At 39.4% G+C, this 20,280-nt stretch overlaps 1 protein-coding gene across 1 annotated transcript in view; it reads right to left on the reverse strand.

Moving 5' to 3' along the window:
* Positions 1-1,663: 1,663 nt before the first annotated feature.
* Positions 1,664-20,280, reverse strand: part of Gnai3 (G protein subunit alpha i3) — a 42,959-nt gene continuing 24,342 nt past the window's right edge. Inside the window, exons 4-9 of the mRNA XM_004659032.2 lie at positions 18,140-18,297; positions 15,494-15,622; positions 13,260-13,389; positions 12,354-12,507; positions 2,875-3,087; positions 1,664-2,782 (exon numbers count right to left, since the gene is read on the reverse strand). Coding sequence (XP_004659089.1) covers positions 2,897-3,087; positions 12,354-12,507; positions 13,260-13,389; positions 15,494-15,622; positions 18,140-18,297 — 762 coding nt within the window. The 3' untranslated portion in view covers positions 1,664-2,782; positions 2,875-2,896. The remainder of the gene's footprint in view (positions 2,783-2,874; positions 3,088-12,353; positions 12,508-13,259; positions 13,390-15,493; positions 15,623-18,139; positions 18,298-20,280) is intronic.

Genomic DNA, 20,280 nt, shown 5'->3' on the forward strand with positions numbered 1-20,280 from the left:
TTGTGAAAAAAAAAAAAAAAGACCTGGAAATCTAAAACTTAGAATTAAAAATGTCCGAGATGAAAACATCATGGCAAGATCCACTTATAATTGTAATAGCTTTTGGACCTGACAGAAGAGAAAGTGGAATTTATCACAAGATAAGCCTAGGAAAGATACTCCCATTAAGGAGAATGCCACTGCTTCATAAAAGAGGAGGAAATGTAGTTGTCAACAAAATAAACTATTTTGTGGTCCTTCCTGGTGAGGTCAATTTCTTCTTTTTCATTCATTAAACTTTAAGTTTCCTACCTATATTGACTTCTTAAATGATCCAAAGATCTGGCCACTTAAATTTGAAAACATTATTCATCACATATCCCAGCATTTTCCAGAGAAAACATTCAACTTTTTGCTTCTTTGGTTACAAAGTATCAATCTTCTTCCTCCAAGCTAAAACCATGTTTATAACATTTTGGCTCTGCTAGAAGAAATGATCTTTTATTTCAAAATACAAACTAGTGATGGGAAGCCTAGAATGAACAGAAATACTATTAAGTTTCTAGATTACCAGCCCACTAGCCAAGAATCAGTTTCTTCAAACAGGTTTAGATGATTTTGAAGTCATAGTTGGAAACTTAAATTGTCTCCCTTCTATCCTAAAAGAGTATATTTGAGATGGTGGTAAAGATGATCTTCAAGTAAACAGAGAATGTTAATGGTGTATAGAGGCAGAAAAGTGGAGAACTATTACTTTTCATTAAAAGAAAGGCTTAAGAAATTAACAAACCAGTCAGACATATTCAAATGAAAATACAAAATACATTTCAAAGCAAAATTAAATTTGGATTATCTATTATTTTAGATTATCAACACCATTACATTAAACCCAAAATGTAGAAAAATTATGAAAACAGTATTTCTCCAGTTTGCATTTCCAGACCATTCTATATTACATAATACAACAAAGGAAAGATAAATTCAAAATGAGTAAGACTCATTAACCCTACATTGTGGGCATTACGACAATCACAGGTTGAAGCAAACACTTTTCTTTCTTATAGATGAAGTTTTCCTATCCCTAAAGAAATGTTTGTTAACTAATACAATTATACCATCTGTATAGTATTAATTTTCCAAAACCAAGATAGAAAAAAAAATTAGAAAATGCTACCAAAGGCACTGATTGATCTGCTGTGGTATGCTTTCTGAAGCAGTTTTGATGATCACCAAAATTTTTTGGTTTTGTGAGTAGAAGGTCACATCAAAAGATGAAACAGAATTCAGTCAAAAGAGACTGGACCTGCTCAAGGCACTGTTCAAGCTACTGACTTGAAATACTCAAAATGCATTCTCTCCATTTGCCTTCCCTCAATGGTATGCTCAGTATCTAAAGATATTTGCTATACACTGTACACAAGGACCCACAAAAACCAAAGTGAATGTTTTCCTCACACAAAAATGTAAACCTGGTAGATTATGACCGCATCATTTGTACAAAGACATACAAACCTCAGTCCTAAGTCATGATTTGACAATATTATCATACCAAGGGAGTAGACTTTCAGAGAACCATTCTACCTAAACCCATTGTCAGACAAAGGCCAAAGAACACTCAGCAGGGGCAAAAAGAAACACAAGACAGAATTTCCAGGAAAGCTGATTACAAACAGGAGCAAACCTGGACTCTTTACTCACCATTTTAATACTGCTGCCAACTATAACAGATTAAAATCTGTACACATGACAAAGTGGAAAAAAGTCCCAAAATGCAAGAGTTTTAGAAAAAGAAAAAACTGACTAAGGATTACTAGTACAATTAACATGTGACAGTAGAAACAATGGCAAACAGGGATTTGGCACCACACTTACAAAGCAGAAGCATGCACTGTTAATATACTGTAGATGTCTCTCAACAAAAAAGGCCATGAAGATGGAAACCATGGGGCATTTTGTACAAAACTCCCTATGACTGAGACAAACAAGCAAGAATCAAAGTGGTCAATTTAGTAGATAGCAGCAAAGTCATTGGTTTGTCTGAAATTTAGCCAGTTGCATTTTCACTTGACTGCTGTTCAGGGTGTGTCTGTATCCAAGAAGCTGATTTGATCAACATTTACCTAGTAATGTGGTAATCAGCATAAACAAGGTTACCTTTGACCTTAAAGAAATGAGGCTAGAATCTTATTGCAGAACTCTCCAATGTAACTATTGTTTAGAAACCATCATAGTATTCTGAACATGACAGTAATATAACTTTCATTAAAAAAAAGCTGTACTTATCGCCCCAATAATTGGGAAGAATTATAAGTAATTATGGAAATACCATATTCTGACCATACAAAGATTTCCTACTAAGAGGAATATTTTCAAAATGATCTGATCATATCATGTGCATAGTTAAGACTTTGTGTTTTCATAAAGATTCTTTTGCAAACAACTCAAGATTTAGTAGTTTTTCTTCTCTTATTGAGAAAAACTTTAGAAATTAACTACCAGTAATTAGGAAAAAAATAAAGCTACATATTTCAGTTCTGGAATGTAGCACCTCAACTTCATATATACCCTAAACTTTTGAGATTATAAAATCCAAATGACATCTTCACGAATCATACTTTACAGTTGTTCCAATTCCAATCCCTGACTTGAACGTCTCATGTCAATTAAACATTCCCTAATACAGAAGACTGTGCTAGAGTGCTAAGATTCTGCATGCTGCTGCCACTCCCTGGTCCCGTCATGCGTGTAGCTGCCCCAAGTGACAGCCAAAGATGTCTGGTCTCAACACTCCACACTGCGGTAACTAAAAAAGAAGAATATCCTTCAATTAGAAAAAAATTGACAAAGCCAAGAAACAAACCTATAGCACTATAATTAAACTGCCTGAAGTTTTACCTTTTACTAACATCCACCCTCTTCAATAAAGTCCACATTCCTTTAAGTTGTTTTTAATGATGACATCTGTAACAGCATCAAAAACAAACTGCACGTTCTTGGTGTCTGTGGCACAGGTAAAGTGAGTGTAGATCTCCTTGGTATCTTTTCTTCTATTCAGATCTTCAAACTGGCACTGAATGTAAGCAGCTGCCTCTTCATATGTATTGGAACCTAAAACAGCCACCCAACATTGTCAGCTCAAACTATAAGGTACCTGAACTCAATTAAGGCCAACGTCATTTACTAAGAGAGAGAACATGATGCAACTGAATACAGACAGAATTCCATATTCCTACAATCCTGAGGCTTTTCTATAATCATTAGATTCTTTGAGCAGACTCCCACTGAAACTAAGATCATCACATACAAAGACTGAAAAAAACAAGTTTTAGTTTCCCCTTTCATTTAGATTTTACAGCTAAAAAAAGGGGAAACTATAAAGAATCAGGAAAAGTAGAAGGGTACATTTGTAGAACACACAGCTGCGTAAAAAGGTCAGAGGGAGCCTGTGCTCCTTGGAGTCATCATGAAATAGTAATTCAAAAGGGCAGGGCATTCTTTCAAAACCAGTCCAGCTTTAAGGAGGCTTAAACTCAGAGCCTTTAGGCAGTAACTGACTAGTCACAGGCAAACATAAATAGATACAAAAGAAGTTGGACCCAATGTCACTATGACAGGGTTTCACTCTAGTCCCAAGCTAGCCTCACAATCATGACAATCCTCTTGTGCTTCTGCATCCCAAGGGCCGGAATCACAGGCATGAGCCACCACACTTGGATAATTTACACACTTAAAAAAAAATGACATATCTTTTTTTAAAATTTTTATTTATTTATTTACTTAGTTATTTGATAGAGTGAGAAAGGAAGAGGGAGAGAGAGAATGAGCACACCAGGGCCTCTAGCCACTGCAAATGAACTACAGACACATGCACCACCTTGTGCATCTGGCTTACATGGATCCTGGGGAGTCGAACCATGGTCCTTTGACTTTGCAGGCAAACACCTTAAATGCTAAGCCATCTCACCAGCCCAAAGTGACATATCTTAATGAAATCATTATTTTTGTTTGTTTTTTTGAAGTAGGGTCTCACTCTAGTTCAGGCTGACCTGGAATTCACTATGTAGTCTCAGGGTGACCTCAAATTCAGGGCTCCTCCTACCTCTGCCTCCCAAGTGCCGTGGAAAAAAGGCATGTGCCACTACACCCAGCTAGAACCATTACTTTTAAGGATAAGAGGAAACAGTAAACCTTATTTTCAACATTTATAATTAGCAACCATCTGCTGTTTCCATTTTGTGGACTGTTAAAATATACATATATATGTATGTATGTATGTATGCATTTTTTTAATTAATTAATTAATTAATTTATTTGAGAGTGACAGACACAGAGAGAAAGACAGATAGAGAGAGAATGGGCGCACCAGGGCTTCAAGCCTCTGCAAACGAACTCCAGACGCATGCGCCCCCTTGTGCATCTGGCTAACGGGGGACCTGGGGAACCGAGCCTCAAACCGGGGTCCTTAGGCTTCACAGGCAAGCGCTTAACTGCTAAGCCATCTCTCCAGCCCTATATGTATGTATTTATGTGCAAGTAGAGAGATGACAGAGAGAGAAAAAGAGAAAATGAGAGCACCAGGGCCTCCAGCTGCTGCAAACAAAACTCTAAATGCATGCACCACCATGCATCTGGTTTTATGTGGGCACTGGAGAGTCAAACCTGGGTCATTAGGCTTTGCAGACAAGTGCCTCAGCCGCTGAGCCATCTCTCCAGCTCTTTTTGGACTTCTTAAGAAACCTTTATTTAGATTTCAAAGTAGCTTTGTTAAAGCCAGGGTAAGTACACAGACAACACATACAGTTATCTTTGTAAACCAGAGGCTACTTTCAGTGACATCAAGCATGATGAAAAATATAACTATGTATATAAGAAGGCTATGCACAAAGAAGAGCTTACAAAAGAAAGGATATTATATAAAGACTTGCAAGTCCATAAAGTAGGTTTCTTGAACTCTGTAGAAAATCCTCTAAAAATCAGTGTCCAGATAAGGGAAAGTGATGTTTTTTTTTAATCCAGCAAGAACACATGTGATACCTGGCAAACCAGGACTTTACATCTAAGAATGATGTGAAATAAACTTGGCAATGCACACAACAAAGTATATATATTGGAGGATTTTTATTTATTTATTTTTTAATTTTTTTTTTGTCGTTGTTCATTTTTTATTTATTTATTTGAGAGTGACAGACATAGAGAAAGACAGATAGAGGGAGAGAGAGAGAATGGGCGGGCTTCCAGCCTCTGCAAACGAACTCCAGACGCGTGCGCCCCCTTGTGCATCTGGCTAACGTGGGACCTGGGGAACTGAGCCTCGAAACGGGGTCCTTAGGCTTCACAGGCAAGCACTTAACCGCTAAGCCATCTCTCCAGCCCTACTGGAGGATTTTTATTTCATGTGGTGATTTCCAGGGGCCCTTCAACATTAGCACTAACCTTTTTATGTAAGATTTCTCCCCCCATCCTAACATTTACTTTCAATAAAGTCACATAATTGTCACCTCCTCTGTTCTTGACTCATAACAGATAACGTTTCCAATGTTCGTGAAAAAACAAGAAGCCATAGGACTTAAACTACATCTCAACTGTACTATGCTCTGGTCTGAGAGACACCTTCCACCCTATTCAAAGATCAATGGCTCTAGAGATACTTAACTATTTGAAAGTATACAACTCTGCAACATTTAGTGTACTGATAACATTGCATAAGTGCCACTTCTGAAACTTTTTTCATGATTCCAGAAAAATATTCTTATTCCCATTTACCCCCCGCCCTTTTTGAGTAGGGTTTTGCCCCGGCTGACCTGGAATTCAGTATGTAGTCTCAGGCTGGCCTCGAACTCACAGTGATCCTCCTACCTCTGCCTCCCAAGTGCTGGGATTAAAGGTGTGCATGATGCCGGCTTATCAACCCCAGTTCTTTGTATATCTTCTCCACCTGGTAACCACCAATGTGTTTTTTGCCTATGGATTTGTTTGTTTTTGAATACATTATAAAAAAGTAAAGAGACATTATTTGAACTACTGTGTTTGATTTGTTTTATTTAGTGTATGCTTTTGAGGCCTGTGATGGCTTTTATTGATCATCAACTACAAAATCAATCACCTAGGAAACAAGCTTCTGGGTATACCTGTGAGGGATTATCTTGATTAGATTAAGTGAGATAGGAAGACACACCAGAAATATGGGTAGCACCGGTCCCCAGGTTGGGGTCCTGGACTCTAAAGGAGAGAGCTGGCTGGGCATGAGCATTCATCAAATGTTTCCTCACTGTGGACTGCATGTGACCAGCTGTCTCACGATCCTGTCACTATGCCATCCCTGCTATGACAGACTTGAACTGCATACTGAAATAAACTCTTCCTTCCTTAAAGTGCTTTCTTTGGTCAAGAGTATTTAGTCACAGGAACAAAAAAGTAACTGACACAGAAACCTGGTACCAAACAGTGGGGCTGTTATTGTCATAAATCTGACCATGTGGTTCACAGGCCTTTGGAACTGTTTTGGAGAAGGAATGTTGAAGAATTCGGAAATATGGGCTAATAGGCTATTTTGGTAGTAGTGTGGAAGACAATAATGCTGAGATGTGCAGACAGTAGAGGCTGGGCTCATGAGGTTTCAGAGAGAAACAAAGACTCTATCAGGAACTAAGCTACAAGTAGTACATGTTATGTGATATGTTGAAAAATAACCTGGTTGCATTTTGCTCAGACCCTGAGAATATGAATGAGGCTGAATTAAAAGCATAATGGACTAATTCGTTTGATGGAGGAAATCTCAGGGCAGGAGAGCATTCAGGCTGGTGCTATAGGAGCAGCTGTTAAAGAATCCGACCACTGAAGAGAACCCTCATGCACTGCACTGGGGCAGTAAGAAAAGGTGCAAGAGCCCATCCTTGGGAGAATGGCAGTCTATATGAAAAGAAAGCCTGAACTGAGAATGTCCCTAACGGGGCTCCCTGCTTAAAAATACCTACCAAGGCAGATAGGCAACCACAACTGTGGTTAAAGTGATCCAGGCTGCATCTCAAGCTGATAGTATTGTTCATGTGATACTGGTACTGGTTTTAGAGGCATAAAAATGCAAGACTGAGGGGGTTATGGAGCACTGTATCACAGTTCGAGAGAGCTGCTGAAGCTAGGTAATGTATGGCAGGGCCAGAGTCCCTGCAAGGCCTTAGAGAGGTCACTGCATAAAGCTAGGAAGGTGAATCACAAGTTTAATGAAAATGAAGTTATGAAATTTGCAGAAAAATGGGTGGACCTGGAGAGGATTATACTAAGTGAGGTAACCCAGGCCCAGAAAGCCAAGCGCCACATGTTCTCTCTCACATGTGGATCCTAGCTACAGATGATTGGGCTTCTGTGTGAGAATGAAAATACTTAGTAGCAGAGGCCAGTAAGCTGAAAAGGAGACATAAAGGGAAGAGAAAGGAAGGGAGGAGGATACTTAATAGGCTGATATTGTATGTATGTAATTACAATGATTGTAATGGGGAGGTAATATGATGGAGAATGGAATTTCAAAGGGGAAAGTGGGGGGGTGGGGAGGGAGGGAATTACCATGGGATATATTTTGTAATCATGAAAAACGTTAATTTAAAAAAAAAAATTAAAAAAAAAGTTTAATGGAGACCCCAGGATGATGGAGATGCCAGAACCACAGAATGTGGGCTAAGGAAAGCTGCAAGTTCAGAGTAGAGCTGCCCCCAAGAAAGAGGCTGCGAGTGCCACAGACTGCAGAACTACCCACACCGTTCTTGTCTGAATGACTCCATCCTGAGTCTCAGATGCTACACATACAGCTACATGATCTGGAGCTTGCCCTGCTGGGTTTTGGTATTGTTTTAGTGCTCACGGTTAAGGGAATGCTCTGCGTTTCAAAAGAGACTTTAAACAATGTAGGAATGGTTAAAATATTATGGAAATTATTGAAATTGGAGCTTAATACATTTTGCATTATAAGATGGCTATGAGCCCAAGGGGATAAAGTGTGGAATGCTAGGTCTTTAAAAGTGTATGTTTGGGCTGGGCGGTGACGCACACCTTTAATCCCAGCACTCAGGAGGCAGAGGTAGGTGGATCATTGTAAGTTCAAGGCCACCCTGAGACGACATAGGGAATTCCAGGTCTGCCTGGACTACAGTGAGACCCTATCTCAAAAAAAAAAAAAAAAACCCCAAAACAAAAAAGGTATATGTTTGGGTGCCAAGTTGGCAAGGGTGGACTTGTGATGGCTTCAATTTATTGGCAGTTTGACAGGACCTAGAATTACCTAGGAAACAAGCCCCTGGGCATGCCTTTGAGGGATTTTCTTGATTAGGTTGAGGTAGAAAAACCCACTTTACTTAACTGAGAGCAACACCAGTCCACTGGTTGGGGTCCTCGACTGCATAACAAGAAGAAAGATGGCTGAGCATTTGTGGTGGCTTGATGCAAAAATGCCCCTCAGGCTTGGAGCCATGAAGGACATGCAGCCATGTCCAGCCCTAAGTGTGTGTTCAGCTCATGCTGGCTGGTGCTTGTCGTCTCTATGCTGAGGTTGGACGGGTGACATGAGGCAGCCTATGGTGATGAAGCTGACCCTCGAGACTGACATAAACCCTTCCCTCCCATAAATTTTTTTTTTTTTTAATGAGAACTGGTGTGCCAGGGCTTGCAGCCACTGAAATAGAACTCCAGACACACATTCCACCTTGTGCACATGTGAGACCTTGCATGCTTACATCACCTTGTACATCTGTTTTATGTATGATCTAAAGTCGAACATGGATCCCTAGGCTTCACAGGCTCCAGCTACCCTGTACTTTTTGGACAAGTGTTTTGTTCCTACAACAAGAAAGTAACTGCGGGCTGGAGAGATAGCTTAGCAGTTAAGGTGTTTGCCTGCAAGGCTTAAGGACCCAGGTTCAAGTCTCCAATAGCCACGTAAGCCAGATGCACATGGTGTTGCATGAGTCTGGAGTTCATTTGTAGTGGCTAGAGGCCCTGGAGTGCCCATTCTCTCTCTTTCTCTGCCTCAAATAAATAAAAATAAAACTTTAATAAAGAAAGTAACTGCAACAGCATTTACAACTCTGCTTCCTTAACTGTGGAACGAATGTGCCCAGCTGCCTCAAGCTCCTGCTATCATGCCTTCCTTGCTATCACGGACTGCAATCACCAGCTGTAAACTGCAAGAAAGCCTTCTTTACATTGCTCCTGTCAGAGTCTTTGGTCATGGCAATGAGAAAGTAACTAATACAAGGTTCATCAAGTGACAGTATCTACCAGTACTTTGTTCTGTTCATGGAGAAATAATATTCATTGCACACATATGCCAAATCTATTTGTCTACTTATCATTCTTTTCCCACCTGCTTGTAAATCTTGCTGTCTGTTACATCTGCTTCTTATAACTTCTTTTTTGTTGCAATATTTTACCCTTTAGTCAATAAGCATCCTTTTATCTCTTGCTCCTTTTAACTTACTGTGCTCAAAAGTAGTCAAGGCTTGTCTCTAGTGCTTCACTTCCCATTGAGACAGTTGCTGTACCTAGTTCTACTCTTGCCATCTCACTGATATGCTCTCAAGAATGGTCAATGGCCTCCTAAATGCCAGCTCAAAGTGTGTTGATTATTTCCACTTGACACTGTTGACTCGTCCTTGCTTTTTAAACCCTTCTCTTGGTTTTTGGTATATTTTCACTCTTCTGACTATCTATCTATCTATCTGTCTGTCTGTCTGTCTGTCTATATGGGTGGGTTGGTGTGTATGGGCACCCCAAGGTCCATAGCTGCTACAAATGAATACTCATCTGGCTTTACATGGATGGCTGGGGAACTGAACCTGGGCCACCAGGCTTTGAAAGCAAGGGCCTTAATCACTTAACCATCTCCCCGGCTTTCAAATCAACATTCTTATGTATAAATTCAAATTATAGCATTACCTCCCTTTTCCTCAACTCCTTTTCACTTTATTATATAATACTCTGGGATATGAAGTTCTTAGTGGTACATGCTTAGTGGTAGTCATGTTTGTGTCCCCAACCTCAAGTGACTGCCTGGCTTAAGAATCTTTGCCTGACTTAAATGATTAGAATTTCTTTCCTTGAAATTTGAAACAGAGACCAAACAATCCTAGTCTAGCCTTGTCATTCTATCAGAGGAGACATAGTAACTATGACAAAGTCGTCTTCTAAAACATATAGTAAGTAGCCAAGAAAGTTGCTAAGTAGAGAGAAAACGAAGATACAGAGTCGAGGAAAAGAGACTAAGATACAGGATACTTCCTTTAGAAGTGCCTAATAGCTATTTTCTAGCTCTAATTTCATTCTAAGACTCGGCTGCATGCATACCTTGGCTTCTAAGATTATTTGTTGTCTTTCATCAAAAGCTTTTATTTGTATCCTAAGTCCATACTATCGTCATTATTATATCTTTCTACATTATGTACCTATTAAAATGCTTCACTAGGACTGGAGAGGTGACTTAGTGGTTAAGGCACTTGCCTGTAAAGCCTAAGGACCCAGGTTCAATACCCTAGAACCCAGGTAAGCCAGATGCACAAGGTGGTGCATGCCTCTGGAGATTGTTTGCAATGGCTAAAGGCCTGGGCATGCCCATTCTCTCCTTCCCTTCTCTCAAATAAACAAACAAATACGCTTCATTAGTTCTACTTTTATTTGAGACATAAACTCTCACTGGCTTAGAGATCATCTATTAGGTCAGCAAGCTCCAGGGATCCTCTTGTCTCTACCTCCACAGAGCGAGGATTACAGGTACATGCTGCCACACCTAGCACCGTGACGGGGAAACTGGTGTTTGCACTCACGCTTGCAAGGCAGGTACTTTACCCCGGAGCTATTCCCTCTGCCCCATCTACCACTTTAAATTCACTGGCCATATTCCTTCTAGGGTCCAAAGTAAGCCATCCCATTTATTTAGCTTCCCTATTTTCAGATATGCAATTCTCATTTTCCTAGATGCTTTTTCTTCTGACTGATAATTTTCAGTTCACCCTTTTAACAGCTCATACAAATGCTATTTCTTTTTTTTTTATAGTTAGCATATTATCTTCTTTTCTTTTCACAATTTTTTTTAACATTTTCCATGATTATAAAAAATATCCCATGGTAATAACACCCCCTGCACTTTCCCCTTTGAAATTCCATTCTCCATCATATTACCTCCCCATCTCAATCATTCTACTTACATATATACAATACTAACCTCTTCAGTACCCTCCTCCCTACAAATGCTATTTCTTTTAGAGCAGAACTACATTGGCTCTATCAGGGTAACTATTACTTCTAGTTCAGCCAGTGCTCATCGATACTCCAACAAAATCTGTACATTTCTTTCTAAACCTGGATGCCAGTTTCTTCAGCAACAACTTCATCTTACCTTTATATGTCCTTGGCCATATGCTAAGTTTTAATAACATTTTTACCTACTTGTAAGCAGAGAAGAAAGAGATTGAGACTGGGCATGCAAGGGCTTCTTGCCATTACAAACAAACTCCAGATGTATACATCACTTTGTTCATCTGGCTTTACGTGGGTACTGGGGAATCGAACCTAGGTCATTAAGCTTTGCATACAAGTGCCTTAACTGCTGAGCAATCTCTCCAGCCCTAAGATTTTATTTATTCCTTTGTGGGGGCGGGGGTAGAAAGAGAGAGAGAAGAGAGGAAAAATGATGTATGTCAGGGCCTCTAGCCACTGCAAACAAACTCTAGATGCATGTATCACTTTGTACATCTGGCTTCACATGGATCATGGGGAATCAAACCATAGTTGTTGGGCTTTGTAGGCAAGCACCTTAACAGCTAAGCTTTCATTTTTATCAAGGGCAAGGGTTGGAGAGATAGATGGCTTAGCGGTTAAGGCACTTGCCCTTGCCTGCAAAGATTAAGGACCCAGGTTCGATTCCCATACCCAGTAAGCAGGATGCACAGGTGGCAGTGTCTGGAGTTCAATCTGTAGTAGCTAGAAGCCTTGGTATGTCCATTCTCTCTGTTTCTCTATCTCTCTCTTACTCTAAAATAAATAAAATTAATTTAAAATAAACAATTATATCTGAAGTCATACTCTAAATTTAAGTGAGCTCGGTCATATGCTTAATCTTTCTACCACTACTAGTAAATATATGCAGTTGTAGAAGAACCTCAGTTTTTGTTTTTTGTTTTTTTGTTTTGTTTTGTTTTTTGAGGTAGAGTCTCACTCTGGTCCAAGCTGACCTGGAATTCACTATGTAGTCTCAGGGTAGCCTTGAACTCATGGTGATCCTCCCACCTCTGCCTGTGCTGGCATTAAAGGCGTGCGCCACCACACCCAGCTAAACCTCAGGTTTCAACCTAACATGTGTGTCTCCAATAAACTGTTTCATGGTCCCTTACCTGTGTATTCTGGATAACAAATTGTTAATGGACTCCTCTTTATTTTTTCCTCAAAAAGGTCTTTCTTGTTAAGGAAGAGAATGATTGAAGTGTCTGTAAACCATTTGTTGTTGCAAATGCTGTCAAACAGTTTCATGCTTTCATGCATTCGGTTCTGAAAAGGAATTAATGGATGATGAAAAGTTAATAGTAAAAAGTAAAAGTCACAGCACTTGGGAGACAGAGATAGGAGTATTGCTGTGAATTCTAGGTCAGCCTGGGCTAGAGAGAGAGAACCTACTTTGAAAAAACAAACAATAAAAAAAAAAAAGATAAAAGTAGGGCTGGATAGCTGGCTTACTAGTTAAGAAGCATGCAGGCAAAGCCAAAGGACCCATGTTTGTTTCGCCAATACCCACAAAAAAAATCAGATGCACAAGGTGGCACATGCATCTGGAGTTCATTTGCAGTGGCTAAAGGCCCTGGCGCACCATTCTCTCTCCCCCTCTCTACTCTCCCTTTTCTCAAATAAATAAAACTAAGAAAAAAGTAAAAGTAGACTAATTTAATGAAAAAATGGTACCAACAGGTTTTCAACATTTGTGGAAATAACTTGGGCATTAATAACATGAAGTTTAATCAATGCCAAATGATAAAATACTTGGGATTTGGAAGGCAGGAGCAAGAGGCAGCTGACAGGAAGATCCAGTCTTGTCTACACAGTATGGCTATCATCTCTCTCAAGAGTAACTAAGGCATAGAACAATTCATTTTGGCAATCTATTCTCAATGACAAGCAAACCTAAAAGCACTAAGTTTTGATACAATGATCAAATGGAAACACCCCATCTTCCTAGGAGCTTTCTTCATTTCCTGGCTGTGCTGGTTTTTGTTTGTTTGTTTTTTTCCCCAGAAGCTTAAACATACCATCTCCTCATCCTCTGCCAGAACGAGGTCATAATCACTGAGGGCCACACAGAAGATGATTGCTGTCACTCCCTCAAAACAGTGAATCCATTTTTTTCGTTCTGATCTTTGGCCACCTACATCAAACATTCTGAGTAAGGAAAGAGAGCAAAAAGTCAGCACGTCCCATGCACACCTCTCTAAAGTGTGAGGACTAGAAAACCTCATGCTATTACATTTCAGAATTTCATTAGCAAGAGAAAAGACAAACTAGGAGCAAATACAATGTAATCTAAATACTTGTAGCTAAAAGGAGAAGAAAACAACATGAAAAAGTTAAATTTAGGAATAATCTGAATGCTCATTTTCGACAGCTGAAGCTCTTCCCTGCCAAAACTTGTTTCAGATGTGCCAAAGGACAGAATAAGTTAAAAAGGGTTAAAGAAAGGAAGGGAAAGCAAGGAAAACTGAAGAGCTGAGTAGTTAGTACAGCTTAGCTAAGTTAAATCATGCTTGGTGCGGTGGCTCACTCCTAGAATCACAGCACTCAGGAGGCTAAAGGAGAAGGAGCCCTGTGAGTTCAAGGCCGGCCTGCACCAGAGTGAGATCCTGCTTCACAAAAAAAAAAAAACAAAGACGACTCCAATTACAACAACTAATATTTGCTGTATTTACCATGGTGTTAAGACACTACTCTTAATATCTTTAAAAATTAACTCATTTTGTACTCAAAACACTCCTGTAAAAACAATTATTATCGTCATCATATTTCCATGATAAAGACAAAGAAATTGAAAATTTGCTGAAAGCACATTGAAAAATGAGGTCTGGGGTCTGAAATCCAGTACTCTATAATTTCAGTGCTCATCAACCCTACGGTACCTCTCAAAATTTTCTAAATATTCAACTTGATTCTGACCCTCAAATGTTTGCTTTATGTAAAAATCATTTTAGAAAAAAATTATTTTATGGTTTAGATTATAAGAAGTAAATAGAGTTTTTAAAGTTCTTGAAATGACAGAAGAAATGAGTAAAATTCTGTGTGCTAATAAAATCAGTTTTTAAAAATTACCATTTTAAAAAAAAGAAGTCAGACCGGAGAGATGGCTTAGTGGTTAGCATGCTTGCCTGCAAAGGACCCAGCTTTGATTCTCCAGGACCCACAGAAGCCAGATGCACAAAGTGGCGCATGCACCTGGAGTTTATATGTAGTAGCTAGAGCCTCTAGTGTGCTATGAGAAAATTCTTTTGGAATTATAGAACTGTCTAATACTATCAGTGCTTATATGGCACCATATCACCCCCAAATTCCTGAATTTCCAAACCCATTTTGCAGTTTATACTGTGCTATGAACTTAATAGTACATGTGTGATGCTATGTACATACCAAGCCAAGAGAAAAGCCAAAACTAGCTTCTCTGTAAAAGAGAGATAGGAACTGATAAGACAGGAGTGATAGTAGTAAAAACAGTATTTCTATTTTAATATCATGACACAGTAAGTTATCCAACTGAAAAAAAAAACTTATTTATTTATTTCAAAGACAGAGAGAGAGAGAGAGAGAGAGAGAGAGAGAGAGAGAGAGAATGGGTGCACCAGGCAGGCCTCCAGCCACTGCAATTGAACTCCAGACACATACGCCACCTTGTGCATCTTGCTAACATGGGTCTTGGGGAATCAAACCGAGGTCCTTTGGCTTTGCAGGCAAACGCCTTAACCGCTAAGCTGTCCCTCCAGCCCCTCTATTCAGTTAGTATTATTGCTATCCTTCTAAGAGATACTCAATACCAGTTTTAATGACTAACAAAGAAGCAGCTTAAAATAAACTTTGAAATAACACAAATTGGTAATGACATGATTAATTCTAATAATAGGTAAGCTATCTTTAGTTTTGAATTTAGTCTCTTCCAACAAGACACAAATATTTGAGGACATCTGGAATAAAACTTTAGTTGGTCAAAACATTCAGGTAATGGCTGATGAATCTAAGTTTCTAAACCAAGGAATACTGCCTATAAAAATGTTACCTCCATTAAGAGACGCTAACAAAAGGTAGGAGAGCAAGCTGCATGTGGCGGCATATGTCTGCAATCCCAACACTCAGGAGGCTGAAATTGGAGAATCACTGCAAGTCTGAGAATAACCTGGTCTACACAGAAAATACCAGACCACCAAGGACTACATATTAAGACCCTGTCTCAAAACAAAAACAAGAAAGGTAGGATATATTTGTCATATCCAGCAAAAACGCTTACTTGAAGTATAGTTCTTTGAAGGTAAAATGTGTTTCCACAATGCCTGTAGTCTTCACTCTTGTCCGTAGAACATCTTGCTGCGTGGGAATGTAGTTGGTTTGGGATATTCTATCCAAATCATTTAAGTAACTAGAAAAATATAAATGGTTTTATCTGTTAAGCCACCCATATGCACAATGGTCAACAGACTAAACTAGTTGCCTGACTAAAGTAGTAGAGCACTGGCCTAGCATGCACAAGGCCCTAGGCTAAGCTTCAGTAAGTACCCTCCCCTGCCCTAACCCCATACACAATGTAGATCTGAACCTGTCACTAAAGGGGCAGAGCAAAGCTAGATCTTCAGTACACAGAAGAAAAAAAATGTGATTCTACAATGGGACAACTGAAACAGGTTCTAAATACAGTAACAGAAGTGCTAATTCTACAGAATTATACTGTGAAGGCCAATTTTAAAAACACAGCAACATTCTTAGAAAAATTCCTAACATTTACTATTAAATAAACTGGGCACTATTCAGCAGAAAACCTAAACAATGCGAGACATGGTGGCACAGGCCTGTAACCCAGTCCTCAGGAGGCTGAAAGAAGATTGCAGATTGTAGGCCAGACTAGGCTACATAGTGAGTTCATATATAGAGGCTTGCTGTGTAAAGCTCACAGCCAACCAAACAATAACTACAAAAAACCCCACCAAATACAAGGTACTTAGATTTGTTTTTGTTTTTGTTTTGTGAGGTAGAGTTTCACTCTAGCCCAGGCTGACCTGGAATTCACTCTGTATTCTCAGGTGGCCTCGAACTCTTGGTGATCTTCCTACCTCTGCCTCCCAAGTGCTGGGATTAAAGGCAAGCGCCACCACGCATGGCTAAGTACTTAGATATTTAAACTTAGCATGTCAGTTGCACACTTAACTATTCAGTAGAAGATTTAGCTAAGTAAGAGTATTTCATGGCCAGGAATGTTGGTGTATGCTTGTCAACCCTGCACTTGGAAGAGTGGGAAAGATGGAACACAAGTTTGAGACCAATCTGAGCTATATAAGGAGATTCAGAACAGCCTGTGTTACATGGCAAGACCCTGTGGCAAAAGAAAAAAAGAAAAGACTTTGATTCCAGGCTAAAATACCAAAAAACTGGTGGCACTAATTTAAGACCATCATTAAAGATCTTCTATAAAGCCAAATACTATCATTAGTGTTAAGAGTCAAGCTTAGATGAATAATTATGGGAGTGAAGGAGACAAGTCTATAAATTACAAGCAGTTACAGGATTCAGAGCTAACTGAATATATGATGGGAAAGCCAATTAAAATATACCTTGGGGGCTGGATAAATGGCTTAGTGGTAAACACTTGCCTGTGAAGCCTAAGGACCCCAGTTCGAGGCTCAATTCCCCAGGAGTCACATTAGCCAGATGCACAAGGGGGCACACACATCTGGAGTTTGTTTGCAGTGGCTGGAGGCCCTGGTGCACCCATTCTCTCTCTCTATCTGCCTCTTTCTGTCTGTCGCTTTCAAATAAATAAATATATATATATATACATATATATATACATATATATATAAAATATTGCTTATAATATAATATATATCCATACATACATATTTATTTATTTATTTGGATGACCACTGAATTACTTGTCAGTATATACAACTAAAAAAGGTTATTAAAAGATGAGTAGGAATCCTTAAATACTTACCAAGTCATTTCCATGAGAAAACAAGCTAGCTTTTAAAATAGTTAATTCTGTATAGCAATTTAATGACAAAATAAGGATGGGAAAAGCAGGAAGATGTGATATGTGATATGTGATCTGGCACATGATTGAAAGCTTTAATCTGGCACAGAAAGGGATACAGGTAACAAGTGTTCATCCAAGTCCTCAAAAAAGTACATTGAAAAACTATACTGTGAATACAGGTTTTATAAATAAATACATATAAAGGGTAAAAAAAAGATTACATGTAAAAGATTAACAGAAATATAAATTACCAATTGTATAAAACTAACAGTTAAGAAAACTTCTTTGTCAAAAAGATACCTCAACTTAATTCTACGACCTAACATTCTATGTCTATACCAAGTTCACTATCACAGGCGGCAAGTTTTGTAAGCAGTACTTGAGATGCAGAGGCAGGACTGCAATTTCATGGTGTGCCTGAGCTAGAGTGATTTCAAAACCAGCATAGGCAACTTGGTGATACTGTGTGTGAAGCAAAAGGTAAAAAGAGGATGTAAGTCAGTATAGTACTTGCCTACCGAGCATAAGGCCCTCAATTCCATCTTCAATATCACCAAAAATTAAAATAAGTGGTGAAACCAGAGAAATCCATGACATACATATACATAGATTCAGCCATGCAGAAAGGTATGTCACAGTTCCGTCTTTCCTCTCTAGCTGTCTTATCAAGTGCATGGCCAAAGTGGAATGAACTTACTCGAGTAGGAAGAAAGTCAGCACCTACACCTTTCAGATGCCTCTCCTTTATTTGCTTACTAGAAACATACCATGGAGCTAATCTAACACTGAGAGAATTATAATAAAGGACTCTACAGACTTATGAAAGTTTCCTTAATAAAGGGCACGAACTTTCTCTTGGGTCAGCACGTTATTAGTTTTACAAAAACAAGCAAACAGATGACTTACTATGAAGCAGAATCATTGAGCTGATACTCTCTGGATCTGCTGAAGCACGCTTGCACTCCACCATCTCGCCATAACCGTTTAATCACTCCCGCTAGCTCTGAGGTCATGACTCCTTCTTCAGCACTGCCAGCTAAAACAAACAACTGTCGCGCATCGTCCTGAAGAAAAGAAAGCGGTTAAGAGACAAGTGAGCCTTCATGTCTTTAAGATTCAACAAGTCTTCTTGACACAGACACAAACAAAGTCATATATTATTGCTTTTCTGTGTGTGCATGCCTGTGGAAGGCAGAGATTGACGTCAGGTATGTTTCTCAAGCCCCCAAGCTCCTCTCTCTGCCTCCTCAGCACAAGATTAGAGGTGTATACCACCAGCCAGCTTTTACGTGGGTGCTGAGGATCTGAACTCTGAGCCTCATGTTTGCAGCCCCAAAGGCATACTTTAAAAGAGGCATTACAAGCCCGGTGTGGCAGCACATGCCTTTAACCCCAACACTTGGGAGGCAGAGGTAAGAGAATTGTTGTGAGAAAGAAAAAAAAGCTGTTACAAAGAGACCTTTTCTGATAAGACAGGATGAGTAAACTTGAAGCTAAGTCTTTCCCCCTTCTCATTCTACTAGTTATAGATCCAGACTAAACCAAATAATGGTTTTACTTCCCCCTACTTCTCCAAGTCACGGCACCATCCTTATAAAAGATCTCTTCTGACTGACCCAAAAATCCCGATCCTGATCACTCACAATTACTGGCAGGGGGAAAAAACCTAGTTTGTGGCATAGCTACATACAATATGTTCCCATTCTGCTGAAGGAAGCCTATGACAGAAATAGAAACGGGCCGGGCGTGGGGGCGCGCGCCTTTAATCCCAGTACTCAGGAGGCAGAGGTAAGTTGATCACTATGAGTTCAAGGCCACTCTGAGACTACATAGTGAGTTCCAGGTCAGCCTGGACTAGAGAGAGACCCTACCTTCAAAAACAAAAACAAAAGTAGAAATGAAATGACTAGAAGACAAGAGGTGAATTCTAAATATGTCGCAGGGACTAAATTATTATTCAAGGGGGCCTGAGAAATGCCTCAATAATTAAGGTACTTGCCTGCAAGCCTGACAGCCTAAGTTCAATTCCCCAGTACCCACATAACACAGATACACAAAGACTCATGAATCTGGAATTCATTCACAGCAGCTAAAAGCCCTGACACAGCCAAACTCTCTCTCAAATGAAAAAAATATTTTTTTAAATTTTTATTAGCATTTTCCATGATTATAAAAAAAAAATCCCATGTTAATTCCCTCCCTGCCCCACTTTCTCCTTTGAAATTCTATTTCGAAAAAAATATTTTTAAAAATCTCAATCAAGTTTAAGGAAAAGGGCTGGAGAGACAGCTTAGTGGTTAAGGCACTTGCCTGCAAAGCCAAAGAACCCAGGTTTGATTCCCGAGGATCCATGTAAGCCAGATGCACAAGGTGGTGTATGGGTCTACAGTTTGTTTGTAGCAGCTAGAGGCCCCGCATGCCCATTTTTTTTCTCTATCTAGCCACCCCTTCGCCCACGCTCTGTCTCTGAAATAAAAATAAATTTAAAGATGACTCAAAAGGTATCACAGTGCTAGAAAAAAGTGACTGGGGTACTGAATAACATCTCGATCACACCTTCCAAGGCTCAGGGTCTAATGCGGAAGAGGTGGCGGAAAGAATGTAAGAGCCAAAGGAAGGGTAGGACTCCTTACAACGTGCTCCCCCAGACACAAAATGGCCTGGATATCCATGACGTCACCGTGCCTGACACTACCTACACAAGACCATCATAAGAGGGGGAAAAGATCATGACATCAAAATAAAAGAGAGACTGATTGAGATGGGGAGGGGATATAATGGAGAACAGAATTTCAAAGGGGAAAGTGGGGGGAGGGGGTAGATAGGGTATTACCATGGGATGTTTTTTATAATCATGGAAAATATTAATAAAAATTGAAAAAATAAAATAAAAATTTAAAAATTTAAGGAAAAAGTTAAGGTTTTGTTTTCCTTCATTCTATAGAGCAGAACAGGAAGAAGAGACTGAGGCAGGCATATAAGAAGCTGGAAACCTAGAACAAGAAATAAATCCCTCAGGGGGGGAAAAGTTGTCTTTAGAGTAAGTA

The sequence above is a fragment of the Jaculus jaculus genome, chromosome 19, assembly GCF_020740685.1.
Source record: "Jaculus jaculus isolate mJacJac1 chromosome 19, mJacJac1.mat.Y.cur, whole genome shotgun sequence".
Lineage (NCBI taxonomy): Eukaryota > Metazoa > Chordata > Mammalia > Rodentia > Dipodidae > Jaculus > Jaculus jaculus.